The sequence below is a fragment of the Orbicella faveolata genome, unplaced genomic scaffold, assembly GCF_042242905.1.
Source record: "Orbicella faveolata isolate gen_17 unplaced genomic scaffold, um_ofav_v1 contig_48, whole genome shotgun sequence".
Lineage (NCBI taxonomy): Eukaryota > Metazoa > Cnidaria > Anthozoa > Scleractinia > Merulinidae > Orbicella > Orbicella faveolata.
In genome coordinates, this window is record NW_028301578.1 from 9,445,628 (window position 1) to 9,462,500 (window position 16,873).

General features: G+C 39.2%; 1 protein-coding gene and 1 pseudogene across 2 annotated transcripts in view; one reads left to right on the top strand and one right to left on the bottom strand.

The window, feature by feature from the left end:
• Positions 1–16,873, top strand: part of LOC149096434 (adenosine receptor A3-like) — a 319,741-nt pseudogene that overhangs the window by 188,687 nt on the left and 114,181 nt on the right. The gene's annotated exons all lie outside the window — the stretch shown is intronic.
• LOC110048870 (uncharacterized) lies at positions 363–15,807 on the bottom strand. Its single transcript, XM_089280674.1, has 10 exons — positions 15,030–15,807; positions 12,983–13,180; positions 10,437–10,557; positions 7,987–8,245; positions 5,768–6,185; positions 4,642–4,883; positions 3,642–3,791; positions 2,786–2,965; positions 2,089–2,143; positions 363–1,486 (listed from the first exon to the last, which is right to left on the bottom strand). Exons 1-10 carry the CDS (start codon positions 15,136–15,138, stop codon positions 1,131–1,133), a joined length of 2,088 nt encoding a protein of 695 aa, XP_089136800.1. The 5' UTR covers positions 15,139–15,807; the 3' UTR covers positions 363–1,130.

The window sequence follows — 16,873 nt, forward strand, 5'->3', positions numbered from 1 at the left end:
GGGGCAACAAACCGTCCAAACTAAAGAGGGTTTGTATTATCTTTTACGTGCGTGCACGCGGTAAACCAAATTCGTTGATTATAAGTCAACATATGAACAAGTTCCAAAAGTTCTAAATTCTAATTTAAACTTAAGGGGGTCTTATACTCTCAGATATAATTTTTTCTCCAAAAAAAAAACATTTTTGTCGGAATATGAAGATTCAACATCCCTATCCATTTGCAAATCGTATTTTGAAACAATTTTTCGCTAATTACTCCTTGATTTACGTTTGGGTAAAGAAATCTGCACACAGACAGCTATATTTCAGCACAGCAACACCTATAGCAACCATTCTTTACAGCATAAAAGTACTCACAAAATGGATTCAATTCAGTACAATTTAATGATACTTTACAGAAACGCTTTAAAAATGGTACTTTTGAGAATTTTGCATCATGGTCCTGAACATTGTTTTCTCTACCATCTTATACGCTCCTTATACTTGGTTAACATTTCTACGACTGGTGTTCATTCGGGTAGTCAATGGACCATCTGTGTGAAACCTTTTGATATACCCCCCAACCGCACCCCCCCCCCCCGCCCTCCCCGTTCGCAGAGCTAGTTTGGGCTAGTTTGAGCCTTATTTCTCGAAATGACCAAATAGACGGATCACCAATATCTCGCACACGATATCTCCACTGGGTTTTAACCGAATGTTGTCAAATTTTAAACATTGGTAAAGTACACGATTATTTAGGTCTTAAACCTCCAAAATTTATAATTTATGAAATTTCTTACCTTGTTATTTAGTTAATCTAGTTACGTAAGTTAATATTAGTATACTTGTTCGAAATTTCACGAGAAAAAACCTTCAAAACACTGTTTTCTGAGGTTTGTCTCCTGGACAACCTGCGTATGGACAGGATGAACTTAATTCCATGCTTCTGGAACCATTCATTGTTACGTTCTCGTGTTTATAATGAACACCACTTTTTCACACTTAGGAGCTAGTTATTCATTAACTATCGTGGCATGTGAAGAGGAAAGCTCATTTTGAAGTCAGAGAGCAAAGTCCTTTGACGTGGTAACAAAACTGTTCCACAGAGCTGTTTTGCCAAAAAATATATATTTTAAGTTATTAGACCCCCTTAAGAGTCATTGATGTTTGATTCATCATTTACGCTTTTCCGCAACGTTTGAAGTGCATCATAGCAACCCACGTGACGGAGAGCAGTAGCTAGATTTTTAATGGTTGTTAACTGAGGGTCAAGCTCTTTCCACTGTAAGAGGCCCAGAATACACTTTTCGGCAATTTTTTCATGCTTGTGATCCTCGCTCAGATTTTCAATGACCTTTGCCTTCATGGACAGGCTTCGCAGAAGGTCTTTCCAGTCGCGTCCAACATCGGGACTGATTTGATAGATGAGTTGTTCTGTTACAGGCTCGCTACCCAATGACGAGACATAATGATCCCAGTCTACCGAACCTTCGTATTGCGAAGTCCCTAGGAGAAAGCGTCAGTCAACAAAACGATTAGTAGTGCGTGCTATATTTACCTTGTGGATCAGCAAGCAAAAGCAACTAATGCATTTATTTTTCCGCCAGTAAACCCTTCGTTTGACCGCGAGCAGTCTCTCTTTTGCCCAAATATTCGTAGGGAAGAACACAATCAAGAACAAAACACAAGTGAACAGTCGTGAGCGTGCGAGCGTGATATGCGAAGCCGCGAGCTCGCACGCAACTCCCAGCTCGCAGCATCGCCGCTTCGCGCATCACGCTCACAGTCACGTTGCCAGGCTCACCTGTTTTGCGTTCTTTCCCACGGATTTTCGAGGAAAAGAGAGACTGCCCTCTCGGCGATTCAAGATTACGTGCAGTTGGATTAAAGTGCATCTAAAGTGCATCATGACCCAAATGATCTTGGTTCTTTGCTTTCTCGACCAAATCTTTCAAACACATCCTTATTTTTCGCGATTGATTTTTTTTTTTTTTTTCGGTCTGCATGCTTGTCTCTCTCTTTAGATCTCTTACCAGAAGGCTCAGAAAATATCAAGAAATTAAAACCATTCCCGAGTCGCTCTAAGTGTTATTTGAAAACCCACTTACTAGAGAAAGTGTCGCCTCCAAGGCCTTCTTCGGAGGTTCGATGGATGCTCTCTCGCTAGGCAAACATGAAAATAATGCCAAGTCAGATATAACGCCAAATCAACTTTGAAAAGTTTGAAGAGTAGTTTATAGCTTGCCCTAAATAAATCTAACATGAAAGCAGTTTGCTTTACTTGCTGAAGATTCCTCAATTTACTAGTAGGGAAAATAAATTTAAAAAAAAGTGAAGGGGAAAGGGAAGGGGTAGAGTGTGCTATTCAAGTAAAATTTGCCAAATTCTGAGACTTCATCTGAAATTTATTTCAGTCCAGAAAACGATCATAACGTGACATTAGTAACGCTATTATTTTATGTGGCTTTCCTCTCTTGCTAAGGCAATGTTATTGGACGTTCCACACATCTTTTACTTGACAATTATCATTGCTTGGAAGCTCTGAAGTTATGGAGGAGGTGAGATTCCCTGCCTTCCCTCACCGTAGAAAGATGTATGAAATCAAAAGGATTGATGTCATAAAGTTAGTTTTGTTTGAAACGATTTTCCAACTTGAAAGACAAAACTTGAAACTCAAGGTGACTGATCCCACCATTTTAGAGACAAAGAAGCTGGACTTACTGTCCATTGTACGTCTGCCCCATGAATCACAAAAGAAAAATTATATGCTTCCCCTATTGCAGCAAATATTTCTCTCTGCTATACCTTCAGAGGCGTAAAGCCTGGATACACGGAAAATGAGTGTTCTTGGTCGTCATCTTCCTGTTGAAACTTTACTTCACAAGAAAAAGCTCCAACATCTCGACCGTCTTCTGGTTTAACAGCAAAATCGCAGGCATCTTTAGACCGGAATCCACTTCCTCTAGCTTTCTCGTATTTGTATATCTACAAGTGATGAAACACAACAGATTAGGCAGTTATTGAAGCATTTTTAGAGAAAAGATGTTGAAGAATGAGATGATAACGATCTTAAAGAAAAATAAAACAACTAATGAGTTCGTTTGGGGGTGGGGGACGTTCGCTGAGTCTTTGAACACGAGATATTTGTTATTCGACATTCAGAAGAGAGGAAGCCCAGTATTCGCTTGAGTATAATGTAATAGAATGTGCCTGATAGGAAGTCCAAGAAATCCAAAACCGAAAGATTTGGACTCCTTAGTCACTAAGCAGTGTGGTTTAAAACATAGGTGATAAGATAGTAGGCATCAAACGAAGAGAAGCCCTTTACAACCTACTCGTTGGATCAGCTAGTATGGTAAATTTTCTTTTCCCTTTTCCTTCATGTTTTTTCTTTCTCGTATTTGTGTGAAAACAACCAATATTATAACTGAAAACGACTGGAAAAGATGACACAATTATCATCTTTTGGCCTCAATTTATTTTATTTTATTTTTCTTCTTCAATTTTGGTTTTATTTGTCGTTAACCAGCTTTTGGTCTCGATGGAGATGTCTTATGCATTTAATCTGTTCTTATTTGAGGCTAAGAAATCATTAAAATAGCTGTAACTGCCACCTGTGGGTCTGAATAGATCACTTTTTGGAATAAAGCTTCCAGTTTACCTGTGCATCACCAGTCTTGTCAAACTTCCAGCCTTCTTCAAGATCAGTTAGTCTCACTGTGATCATTTTGTTGTCTTTGTACATTCTGAAGGGCTTCTCCCTCGCTGGCTTCGAGCCAGGAAACCGTTCCTTTTCTGTCAACTCCACGCGCTTATAAGAAGGAAGACACAGCAAAAGTTAATGCCAAAGATGTTAAAGTGGGACCAAATAAGTATATACGCATAGAATATCATTTTGCAAAAAAAATCCTGCAATTCGCTCTAGTGTTGATACATGCTCCAACCTGAATTTACTTATTTTGTTCACGCCTAACTAACAGTAACATCGATATTCAAAGCCTCATTGATCCATCCATTTAGCCATCAATCTATCCATCCATCCGTCCATTTCTCAATGAATAAATAACGTTTTCTATCTATTATCCGGCTTTACTCCATCTACTCTTGATCCTGGGCGTTTGTTGAGACGGCTTTTTTTCAGGTCTTGCTCGCACCGTTGGTTTCATTTACGGATTAAAAAAAAGTGATCACGTGAACACGAATTTCATGATCGTGTCATGAGTGAATATCCTGCCATCGCAGGTTCCTTCGCAGTTTGCTTGAAAATTTCTGGGTTTCGGACTTAGATATAATTCCAAAGTATATATTACAGAGAAGGGTTGACGGATGCAGAATTCATCTCATGGATACGATTGGCCTCGAACTTTCTACTATTGAGGAATCTGAAACAACTGTGCTGTACATTGTAGCTTTGCAAGTAATCACTTTTTTGAATCCGCGGTTGAAACCAACGGTGAATGCAAAGACCTGAGGAAGGCCATTTCAGCATTCCATCCATCCACCCATTCGTCCGACCATACATATCCCTTTATTTTCAAAAATTTATGCATTGACAGATCTATAAGTGTATGCAGATGAACGGCTCGATGGATGCACAAACACAGACATAACGCATATTTTAGTACTCTGCCCTCATTCCTGTTGCTCATTTGATCACTTACCCTCTTAGAATCCTGGTTATCACTGTAGACGTAAAATCGTAGGTAAATTAGGTCGCTTCTGGGATCCGGTCTGCTGGCAAAAACTGTCGCTATTTTTCTTCTTGGCCCGCCACAGGCTAATATGCTCCAGAGTGAAAAGGTAGTAGTTTTGATGTGGATAACATCCTCTTTAACCGTGAAGACGGCCTGAGATTGACTTACTTTTTCCGATTCGTTGGGTACTCTCTCCCAGTTTGAACAACCTATATAGATAGCTGTAGCGTTTGCGTTGTTATTCATTTTCTTTTTTAAAAGTTAAGTTTAGTTAACGTGGTTAATTATGGCCATGTCTATACCTTTGCCTATAACTATTCCTATATACCATATTTATGCGTAATGCTTATCACGCCCGTGCCTTTGGCCGTGCCCGGTCACGTACCCTTACCCATACCCGCGTCCTACCCGTTGCCAATGCTCGTGGCCATACTATACTGGTTTAGGTTACATTCACACTTTCTGCACGAGCACTGCCGCCTGTGTACCGCTACAAAATAGTACTGCATTCAGATATTGGTATCCCAAGTACCCAAGTACCATGTAGTGGCCGAGTACAAGTTCGAGACCTTGTAGCTGGGTGTGCGCAGTGTGTCCGAATTCTGGTGTGAGTACTTAAAAAAATAATAAATGTGTTAACATTGGGAGTCAGCGAGAATTGTACTCGAGCACCGTGCTTGGGCGGCCAGAGTGAACGCAGCCTTAAGCTACGTTCACACTTGGTGCCCAAGCACGGTGCCCGACTACGTTTCTCACTGGGCGCTAATTTCAACACAACTTTTTTTTTCCAATTTGAAGTACTCACTCCAGAATTTAATTTAGGGTCCGTGCCCAGGTGTAAGGCCTTGACCTATTACGCAGGCATGACTAAATGTTACTTGGGTACTTGAAGCAGCCGGTGTCTAAACGCAACACTGTTTTGTTAGGCGTCCAGGTACCAGAGCTCGGTTAAGAAGTAAGAAAACAGCCTCAGAGTTTTGCAGTGTACCCTTAAAATTTGTTTGAACTTTTTGCAATCGACGACATTCGAGGCCACATGAGAGGAAGGCATAGCCTATCAAACTAAAATGTGAAAAAAACCGACTTCCGTTACCTTCAGCAGAAAACTGTCCACATCTGTAAACAGTAATCCATTCCTTTTTAGCCTTGCTTAAAACTAGGCAGTGTGGAACAATGATTTCTACTGGCTGTAACAGGTGAATGTCATGCGGCCCGCATTCAATCACGGGAGAAATAATAGTCTTATCGGGTGCGTCTGGGATATCCTGCAACAATGTTGTTTCATCCAAGAACACTTCAAAAAAGATAGACTGGTTTATTCCAGCGGGAATTGCCCCGCCAGGAACGATGATGCGGACGTCAGACTCCAAAGGTGCGCTCAACTCTCCACCAGTACTAGTGAATGGGGATTCTAATTTTGTGATGTATTTTGGAAGTGACGTGGGAAGGTGATTGTGTAGAGTTTCGCTGCTAAAATTCAGTGAATCCAGCGGATTCCCCTCGTTTTCAAGCTACGAAAATGGTACCTTTTTGTTATAATAAACTAGTTATAAGCCGTGTGTATACTTCTTTTCTTTTATATTTAGAGCTAAATAGATCGCAATAGAATTAGAAATTAAATATCACCAATGTTTGAAATCTAATGATGGAAGACAGCTGAACGAGAGAAGTATACGTTGGGCCTATTTTCAAGTGCTCAAAATCCGTTGTGGTGCATGACATTCCCAAAACGAGTTTTCTAGTCTTCTTTAAATCAGTGAAATAAAATTTTTGATCAAATAAAATCTGAGGCATCTGAGGCAGTGAGCTAAATGGAGCTCTTCTTCCTGAAAAGCGACCTTTGACCTCAGGGTAAAGAGAGCGGAGAAAAAGCTATGTTATTTTGAAACTAGACTGTTCACAGTCCCCTATTTTTCCGTGAGATCGTAGATGTCGATCGTTGAGCTCGACGGGCCGCCATCTTGGTCTCTTGATGCGAGCAAAACTGGATAGAGTACAAAATGCCCGTGGGTAGGGGTGGTGGAGGGCACGGCTAGCGGAAAAAAATAGGGAGACTGTAACAGCCTCACTCTGTCTCGTGTTCAAGGGACGCGGCCGCCAGTTTGGCACCTCCATTAATCAAATCAATTAACAATCTCCTCCTCTGAGAAAAAAAAAAAAAAACCTTTCAAATCAGGGATTATGATATGAATACATGTTACTGTGTTGTAAATTTCGAAACATTTTGAAGGTTTACTAAGTTGAGTCGAATGTACGCGGGACGGAAGAACTCTTCCCTGACTCCAAAAAAAGCGGCAAAGCCCGCAGAGAATTCCAATTATTCAGATGCGTGCCGTCTTTGTGGCATCAACTGTAAAATTTCAGTTGGAAATAAGAACAGCCAACGGAACTTTCAGCCATTTCCTTCGCCAAAACGAAACTATATATATTAAACTCTTGCCAAAACCAGTTGGAAGAACCGCCAAAACATCTTTCCCTTCGAGTAAACGAGAAACGGTCTCCTTTTGCTCGCGCATTAACAAAAATCCTCCAAGACAAGAAGCAGACAGACGATCAAAATAAAAAATAAAAAATTCTCTTGAAATCGATGCCATTTTGGCCTTAGCCGCGAAGTGATGAATGTCACTTTCTGTCACTCAAGTTGTCAACGCTCTGCTACGCACTGATGAACTCTGCTGTCCCTTCGACCAGTCAGGTGTTGTCGTTGCTGGAGCAACTAACGCAGCGAACACCAGACAGAGGGAAGCTGTTAGAGTCTCCCTATTTTTTCCGCCCAGTCACCCCCACGCTATTAACCCCACCGACACTACCCACGGGCATTTTGTACTCTCCCTACTTTCGCTCGCATCAAGAGACCGAGACGGCGGCCTATCGAACTCAACGATCGACATCTACGATCTCACGGAAAAATACGGGACTGTGAACAGTCTAGTTTGAAACATTTCCAACTGATGTCTCTCCGACATAGTTATATTGCAAGAAAATATTTTCAAGCATGAAATCTTATAAGGTCACGGAAGGAACTAAAAGTTACATTTTGACGCGATAACTTTGTTCGATGATAACTTAAGTCGTTAGAAGGTAACGAATTACATGGGAGGGGAGAGACAGAGGGGGGATCATTCAACTGCCTCCCTCTCCATGTCCTAGGAGTATGATACTACACCTACTCCCAAGGGTAACATCATTTCCAAATGTACCAGGTATGAAAATTGTTATATGTTGCTTAAACTAGCCTCCTAGTTAGCCCTATGTTCCCGTGGCAAGGATCAGTCAAGGGTTCCCAGAAAACTATTTCCATAGAATCTATACCTCTGACTGACTGTTAATGACAACGTCTGGATAGAAGTTATCAGATCCCCCATTTGTATTATCCAGTGTTTTGAAATGACCTCCAGGGTCAACATGGTCGGGTATTTGTGCGGAATCCGGTGATGCCGTGTGTGTCAGTTCAAATTCGTCTGGATGTCTCCTTGGTTGCCTATATGCAAGATTGTCGCGTCCAATAGTTTCCTCCATATTTTCCCCCGTGCACAAGCTCCGTGATAGAACAGTGGCTGCCAACTGTCTTCTAACGTTGCGAAAACAAACATAAAATGCATTGATATTTGCCAGGTAAACAACTGACGAGAATTCGAGAAAAAATGATATATAATTGTTCAGGACCAGAACTTAATATAAAGTAGCACGTATCGTACACCAGAGCATTGTTTTCAGTTGCTGTATGTTTCTGTAACGTTTCTTGCATTTAAAAAAAGGATCAATCACGATTTTGTTAACGAGGACAATTCTCGATAACCTCTAAGACTGAATGTCAGTAACAATCGAAGAAAATTCTCAAATGTGGCCACATGTCGAGAAATCGATTTCGCTCATACTTTGCCAGTTTAAAGGCCTAGGTAAGTAACTTAAGGAAATCAAGTCAGTTCTTTGAAATATCCAACATAACGGCAGAAATTCACGAAAAACGGTCATCGTACCGAAAGCTCAGAGTTCACTTCGCGACAATTTGAAATTTTATACTATTCAGCCTACATTCACATATATACATTGATTCTTCCTCAGTTCAATCAAGATATTGTGATTTTTTTTCTTTTCTTTTTTTGCTTTCATTTCTAGTATTTTCCGAGCCAATTAGGCCCTGATTGAGTAGACACGTTTTTCTATTTAAAACAAAACTCAAACATGATGCAAATTCAGGGAGGAAAAAAGATGACCGGTACTGCCTTGAATCGTCCGATACTCTATTCACTGGATTTTAGGTTTACAGTTTAATTTTCGTGGGATCTACTAGCAATTTTGCATGAACGTCGATCAAAATTCGAGAAAATTGCAATTCAGCCCCTTTGACATTTGCAGTGTAACACAATACGCAAAAATAGATGAAAATGTTGTCTTCGTTTGAGACAACACACTAGAAAGAGATTAACGTATTTACCGTTTGAAACGCTCTAAAAATAGTATGTAACTTAGTGAGAAAGTTTTCTTAAACCTTCCTCTACAAAATTCAAACGTTACTACGAGGTTAAACGATGCTAGGTTGAACGCAAAACTTTTCCATATTGTGAGCATTTCTTCGAGTATTTCTGGCCTCTTAGAATTGAAAACTAGTTTCAGTAGAGTTTAAAATGGAAAAAAACAGCGCCCTAAAATACTCAACCGGCAGTGAAGAAAGCGATAAAGCGATGTTTTGTGAAATTTATAATTAGAGTTGCCATTAATGAAGTTTTGAATGATTGATAGACTGCCTTCCTGACTGCCCACCCATCCGTCCGCCTGCCTGTGTGACTGACGGACTGACGGACTGACGGACCGACGTGCTGACGGACTGACGGACTGACTAACGACGGACGGACTAACTGACTGACTGATTGACTGTTTGATTGATCGATCGATCGATCGATTGGTTGATTGATCGATCGATTGATTGATTGATTGATTGATCCATCGATTGATTGAGAGAGACGAAAAACTGCCAACAGCTATTAACAGCTCGTTGATATCCGTTCCTTTTTAGCTTTGCTGAAATCTGCGCAGTGTGGAACAACAATTTCTACTGGCTTTGACAGGTGAATGTTACGAGGCTTGCATTCAATAACAGAGAAAATAAGAATCCTATTCTCCTGAGCTAATTTTGTGATGTGCTGTGAAAATGATCTGAAAAGGTGATTGTATAAAGTTCCATTGTATTTGGGCAGTTTGGTGAATCCCGACTCACCAAGACACTTCTCAGCGTAAGATCGTGATGGAGCTTGTACATCAACTCCGCTACGCTATACTATTCAATGCAATGCAATGCTATGCTATGCTATGTTATGCTATGCTATGCTATGCTATGCTGTGCTATTGTTATGCTGTGCTATTCTATGTAATGCTATGCTATGCTGTTGCTATGCTCTACTATGCTATGCTATGATGTGTTATTGCTATGCTGTGTTATTGCTATGCTATACTAACTATGCTATGCTATGTAATGTTATGCTATGCTATTGCTATGCTATGCTATGCCATGCCATGCCATGCTATGCTATGCCGTGCTGTGCTGTGTTGTGTCGTGCCATGCCATGCCATGCCATGCTATGCTATGCTGTGTTACACTCTGTTACGCTATGCTATGCTACTCTATCCTACGTTATGCGCTAAGGTTTGTTATGAAATGCTATATGGTACTATATTATGGTATGCCATGTTCTGCTGTACTAATCTAGGGTATGATAAAATCTGCTACTTTACACCATTCTATTTGGTGCTTAGGAACTTACCGCCAAAGAACGATGGTGACAACAATCAGAAATATGAGCGAAAAAAACGATCCCAAGACAATTTTGACTGCTACAGAGATTTTTTCACCCTTTCGAGGTATCATCGTTGGTGGTCTTCTCTCTGCGGTAAAATATCAAAACACCAGTAACCTCCAAGGCAAATACAGGAAAATCAGAACATTAGATTCCTAGCAGTCACGACAAATGAGAATTGGAGAAAGTTACGCTCCCTGTGATCATGACAATATTTCGTATCTTATTAATTAGATTCCCATCTTTGAATGACAGTTTGTTTATATAAAAAATCCTGAAGTTAGGGAAAGTGTGTGTTTATGGGTGGTGGCGGGGTCGGGGGGCGGCTTCGGATTTTAATAATTCGCTCATGAAACTGGAGCGAGGATGTTCGCTGACGACACAAATATAACCTACGCTGACAGTGCAATAGCTGACGTTGAAAGTGTCGTTATCTCGGAGCTAAGAAAACTAAATTGCTGGCTTGTAACCAATAGGCTAAGCTGTACTGTTGCATAGACTGAATTTATGGTAATTGGGTCAAATCAACGAATAAGTGCTCTCTTGAATAACCAAATTGATATTGAAGTCGAAGCCACATCGATCAAAAATTTAAGTTTAAGTAGCCAAATCACTTGGCTTAGTAATTAACGAACACCTTTCATGGACGAGGCATATAGACGAAATGAGCAAGAAGATATCGTTAACCATAGGCGCCCTTCCGTGTGAGACCATTCATCTCTGAAATTACCGCTCTCCAAATATACCAATCGTTGATTTTTACTCCATGTTGACTATTGTAGCTCTGTTTGTGATGAAATCAACGATGCATTAAGCGATAAACTCCAAAAACTGTCAGATAGGGCTGCCAGGGTCATTACCGAGTCCAGTTATAACACAAGAGCAAGTTTCCTCTTAAGTAGACTCCACTGGGACAATCTTTCCACACACACACACACAAAAACCAAACAAACAAACAAACTTAAAACGATGCTGATGTTTAAAACAATTAGGGGGCTTTCTCCAGAGTACCTGCAAAACTTATTTAGCATCCGCAGTACACTGTATAATCTAAGAGATTCTGAGCTTAAAGTAGACTCGCCCAAGCCGTGCACAAACTACAGCAAGCGTAGCTTTAGCTCCAGTGGTGCTCTGTTATTGTATAGCCTACCCATCTATTTGCGGAAATTAGACTCTCTTGGACGTTTCAAAGGGAAATTCGCCAACCTTATAACAACTGTCAGTCAGGCTACAACACGGAAATCTTGTAAAACAGTGTACGTAAATGGGTTTGATAACTCAGATGGGAGAGCATTGCACCGGTATCGCAAAGGTCGTGGATTCGAATCCCGTTTAAAGCCTGAATTTTTTTTTCAGGTCTTTGTTTCAATAGTGTTATGCCTGCATTCGCATCCATCATCATATCTACATTTAATTGCTACTGTTGGACATCTATTGCTAGGATACTTATGGGTGAACTTATTTTTTATACTATTATAACAATTTAATGAAGATTTTACCGTGTTGAAATGAATAAAGTATGTATGTCTGAGGTTCACGACCGACAACGCTCAAACAAAATAGTATCGCGAAAATTGAGACTTGTACCAAGCGCAAGCTAAAGGCAGCCATCTTCAAAGCAGGCAAAGATCGATCTTGAGGCAAGAACAGTTTAGAGACTTCAAAGAAGATCAGTTTGTAAAGACAGTATCGTATTTCAGTGGCCAATTAAGTTGTAAGTCTTTCTCGTACTTTCTTGTCAAAATCATGACATAGAAACCACCAGCACGTAAAGAGTTTCTTTACAAAACAACACTCCAAATGTGATTCTTCTTTCTCAGAAATCACGTGATTCAGTTACCAAGGTTGGACAAGTTGTAGCGCAAGCCTTTCTCGCGTAATCCATATAAATATACGTTTGTATGCGTGGAAGTTAGTAAGACAGTGACAAAATTATTTGTGTCACTTTGTTTGCTTTATTTTTTTGTTGCTGTAAAACGTCCATCCAGAACAGTTCTGTCCGGCGTACTAAATATGACGAAAAGCACTGACCACTAAGTCAGACACTGGCAATTAGAACAGTGGCTTAAGAAGTATTTAGAAGACTTTGCCAGCTTTGTCGTTCTTGACATGTAATAAGACTGAAAAATACAGAGTGGGGTTCAATTTAAGGAGAAACCGAACAAGCAAAAGCAAACAGTGAGCTATCGCTACTAAAACAACACCGACTTAGTTAATCTTCTGCGACTGGAGAGTGGAGCAGATTCCGCCCTTTCGTATAAACCAACGACAATGGAGTTAAGTTTACTCTTCGCTCATTTCCATAGCCCCAAACAGTTACTGACTGTTGCAAATGTGACGAGAACCAATCAACGAAAACGCAAACCATTGCATAAAAGTTAAAACGTGTCATTAAAATAAGTTAAACGTAGTAGTAAGATTGTGGTGTTTCAAATATCTCATAGATTTCGTACATTTCCATAACATATTTGAAATTGTGACAAAAGGCGCTATGTCTTATTTCTAAATAGTACCTGTACAGTTAATCGGTTTTCCACTCCATTGTCCAGACGGTAAGCACGTTCTGGTCACATTTCCTTCCTTCCCTTCTTTCCCGATCATGACAAATCCATCTTGACAGACAAACACGCACTTGGATCCGTACGTGTTGTTGCAGAAATGGTTTATTAGACGGGCTGCCGGCGGAGTCTCCAAGCCCGGACAGTTATTAGCTTTAACAATAATAACAATTAATGATAATAACAATAAATAATTATCATTTAGATTGTGAGCTAGTGATTTCTATCATGAAGTGAAAGTACTGTTCGAGAGAAAATATTTTATTCTCTACTTGCAAAAATCCCACAATACACCTCTTTTACCCCCCAAAACAGTTCATAGGCATTGTTTTAGATTTCTTTTGGGACATCTTCATGTCCAGGGAGAAATTGCAAACAATGATGCAAAATTTGGAGGGAGGGGGGGGGGGGGGGTAAAAGAGGTGTATTATGGGATTTGTGCAAGTAGATAATACTGTAAAAAGTCACTTTTTACCCAGAGAAGTAAACAATATTTTCTCTACTATATTGTTCGATCGCTACTAAGTTTTCCCGCTGCAGCATGCCTAAAAAGACAATATATTTATTCTATTTTATTTATTTACTTATTTTTTTTTTATTTCATTTTATTTTATTTTATTTATTTATTTTTTTTTTTATTTCATTTTATTTTATTTTATTTATTTATTTTTTTATTTTTTTTCTGGCGTTCATATTATCCATAAATGTATTCACTTTAGGTGAGACTGAATTTACACGTCTGCAAACAATCTTTTATGTTGACTTACAGAGAAAACGAGAAAGAGAAATTTAATTTCTCGTTTAAAAAAAAATGGCTTTTCTCGAGTCCTCTCTATACCCACTAGCCCTTTTGCTGCGACCTATTTAACGGGAGTTTTCAGCCTAAAAACTACTTCTTGGTAATAACTTTACTGAACTGAAATCCATATGAGAGGATTAGTTCTATTCATGCATCTTCACCTAAAAGTGTGAGCGAAAGCTGCTTCCCTTCACTTCGCGTTCTATTTAAACAACAGGAGTGTTTCTAGCTGTCAAGGAACTATCGGCTGGTAGTTGCCCCGCGGAAATTAATTTTTTTTAAAACAAATTATTGCTCGAGACGCGAAGCTTAGAGGGAAAATATGCCAGTTTTAAGAACATCAAATTTTCAACTATTAGACCGAGAGTAAAAACTAATATTGTCTGTATTGTTCACCACTAAATTTTATTCTGCGCACCAGTTCAAAAATCATGTTGAACTATTATCACTTTTTTCTAAAATTTGAAAAGCGACGGGAGTAGCCATACTTATTACAACAAATTGCGTCTTTTATGTTATTATTACTATTATTACTATTATTATTATTATTATTTTTTTTTTTTTTTCCATTAGCCGGAATGTTTACAGAAAAACTTTCAGGGCGAGTACAATCCATTCGGGTATTTTTCCCAAACGTGCACTATGGGCTGATAGTGTTAGTCCGCCGATGAACACTATCGCATTACGGAATCAATTTAAATCAATAAGAATCGGAGAAAAATTAGTGGTAAACTTTAACGCCTGATAGTGCCCGCGCGGGATCGTACCACAGGATTTGATTTGGCTTGCATAAAGAGAAAGAAAAATTTAGTGGTAAACTATAGTGACTGATAGGGCAGGCAAACAGATTACCCCATTTGAAGAACTGTACACGCGAAATTCCTCTATAATGACCCTAATAAATACTTGAATTTGAGCACGTAATTTATGTTCTTTTGCGTCATGTTTACCACGCAATGATTGGCAATGAGGAACTTTAAAGAGGGTTCACTGATCACTGATCACTGGTCACTCTTTATCGCAATACAAAACCATAGCAACTCAGAAATATTTTCCAGAAAAATGCAGGGCAACGATAGCAGGAGCCTTGTAATTGAATTAATTATGTCCTGATTGTTATGATATTTTGGGCAGAGAAATGGCTCACAGGAAAACACGCAACGATGTCACGCGATGAAGTCTGTGGCCATTTTGTCAACGTACCTGCATAAACTGTCACAAATTGCATCTGAATCAGTATTAGCACTACCGACAGCGTGCAAATCCACAACGAGCCTCTCATGGTAATCGCAATTGGCACCTGATCATACATTAAGATGAAACAATGGCATTAACATAAGCAATATAACGAGAAACATTTCACAGCCTTTTGAAACAGAATCGATACGAAGCTTACCAAACCGAGCCACACGACAGTGCAAAATAGTATACCTTGCAGATGGTCGATCGTTCAGAATTTTCTTTTTACATTTCCACCCATTAATATAAGTCATTTAGTGATGCGAGGTTCGCATATAATGATGCCAAATCTTAAACGAAAGTGCTGAACTTCGTCCCAGCAGGAAAATGTATGGCAGACGGACTTCTTGAAACAACAATGTACTTACCAAAAAGGGAAGCGGCAGATTTCAAGTAGATGACAAGATTGTGTTGATTTGCAGCAAATTGAGATCCAGCTTCGTTCAAATGTGAAGAAAAAAGTTTGTGTGACTTATTTCTACCCAACAATCAATTCCATACTTTCGGTTTCGAATGAAGCTTGCGATTTCCATATTTTTCTAAGGGACTTTCCCTTGTTACCGTATATCAGTTTACATTAGACGTATAGTGAGTTCTCAGTGATGATAACTCTCAAATATCTAGCGATCCCTAGATTCATGTCATCTGTCAATTAAGAAACGCTCCTCGATTAACGAAGAATCAACGAATTTTTCGTTGAGACTACGTTTGTCGCTTTCAACTCAGTAAATTCAATCGAGAGAACAACAACCCCTTTTATTGAACCATTGACCCTGTTTCCTAGAAACGCATAACAAAAATAAACGCTTAAAGAGTGAATAAAGGTATTTCTGTCCGTTGCGAAGAACAGAAATTCTGTTGAACTTGAATTTAATAATCCGTAAGTGAAGGTAGTGTTAATTGTTATTATATGAATCGACCAAACAACTAAAATAGTACATGCGTGTGTTTTAATTACTCAGTTCAATTCTTCCATTCGTCATGCATGCTTGGAAATCATTCAAAGCTATTCAAATATTGAACCATGCAGAACAATGGGGTGTTGTATCGATGTCCCGCTTTCCTGTTTATTTTATTTTATTTATTTTATTTTATTTTATTTTTTTTCATTCGAACAAGAAAATAAACCATACCGTTCTATTTATCATGCCGAATTTAGTAAATATGTGAAGTTTCATTAGAATCCGTTTCAAACCCATAAAAATGCGGGACTCCTGCTTACTTGCCAATTTTTACATGATGTGTGACAGGGAGACAACGCTTGCCGCTTGGTATACATTTCGTTGTAAGTCTGGGGGTCCCATACTTTTACGAGTTTGCAACGGATTCTTATGAAACTTCATAGATTACTAAATACGGCATACAGGGATGATTTTTCTTTTCTATGTTTAAAAAAGAAAAACAATACAAACAATTGTTGATATTGCGTGACATTGGTAAAAAGGGTCATTTCAAACAGGCAGGTCTTTGCTTTATATTTCTGTTATCATTTTAAGAACGGTTAAATTTCGTATCAGCATGTAACAAGGCTGCCACATAGAGTCTGATAAAAGCGGGATGCAGACCACGTCCCACGCCAAAAACAAGACTGAAAAGAAAGAAGCTTTATATTTGGGAGTGGAAACTTGAGCGAGGCATGCATGGCAATTGGCTTTTTTTAGCGATGACGTAAGTCAATCATCTAATGCTGTTGACTTAGGTACGGAAATAATATGTTAACAATGAGTGAAACCTACGTGAAACTAGGTTAGACATTTCGTGACTTTGATATATAAATTAACAATGGACGAGACCAGGTTAGCTCACTA

Excerpts from the sequence above, each read along its gene's own strand:
- LOC110048870 (XM_089280674.1), bottom strand. The coding sequence starts at position 15,138 with ATGTATGATCAGGTGCCAATTGCGATTACCATGAGAGGCTCGTTGTGG. Across the intron at positions 8,246-10,436 it reads GTCACCATCGTTCTTTGGCG|AAGACAGTTGGCAGCCACTG; the intron begins GTAAGTTCCTAA and ends TCGCAACGTTAG. Across the intron at positions 6,186-7,986 it reads TCATTAACAGTCAGTCAGAG|CTTGAAAACGAGGGGAATCC; the intron begins GTATAGATTCTA and ends CCATTTTCGTAG.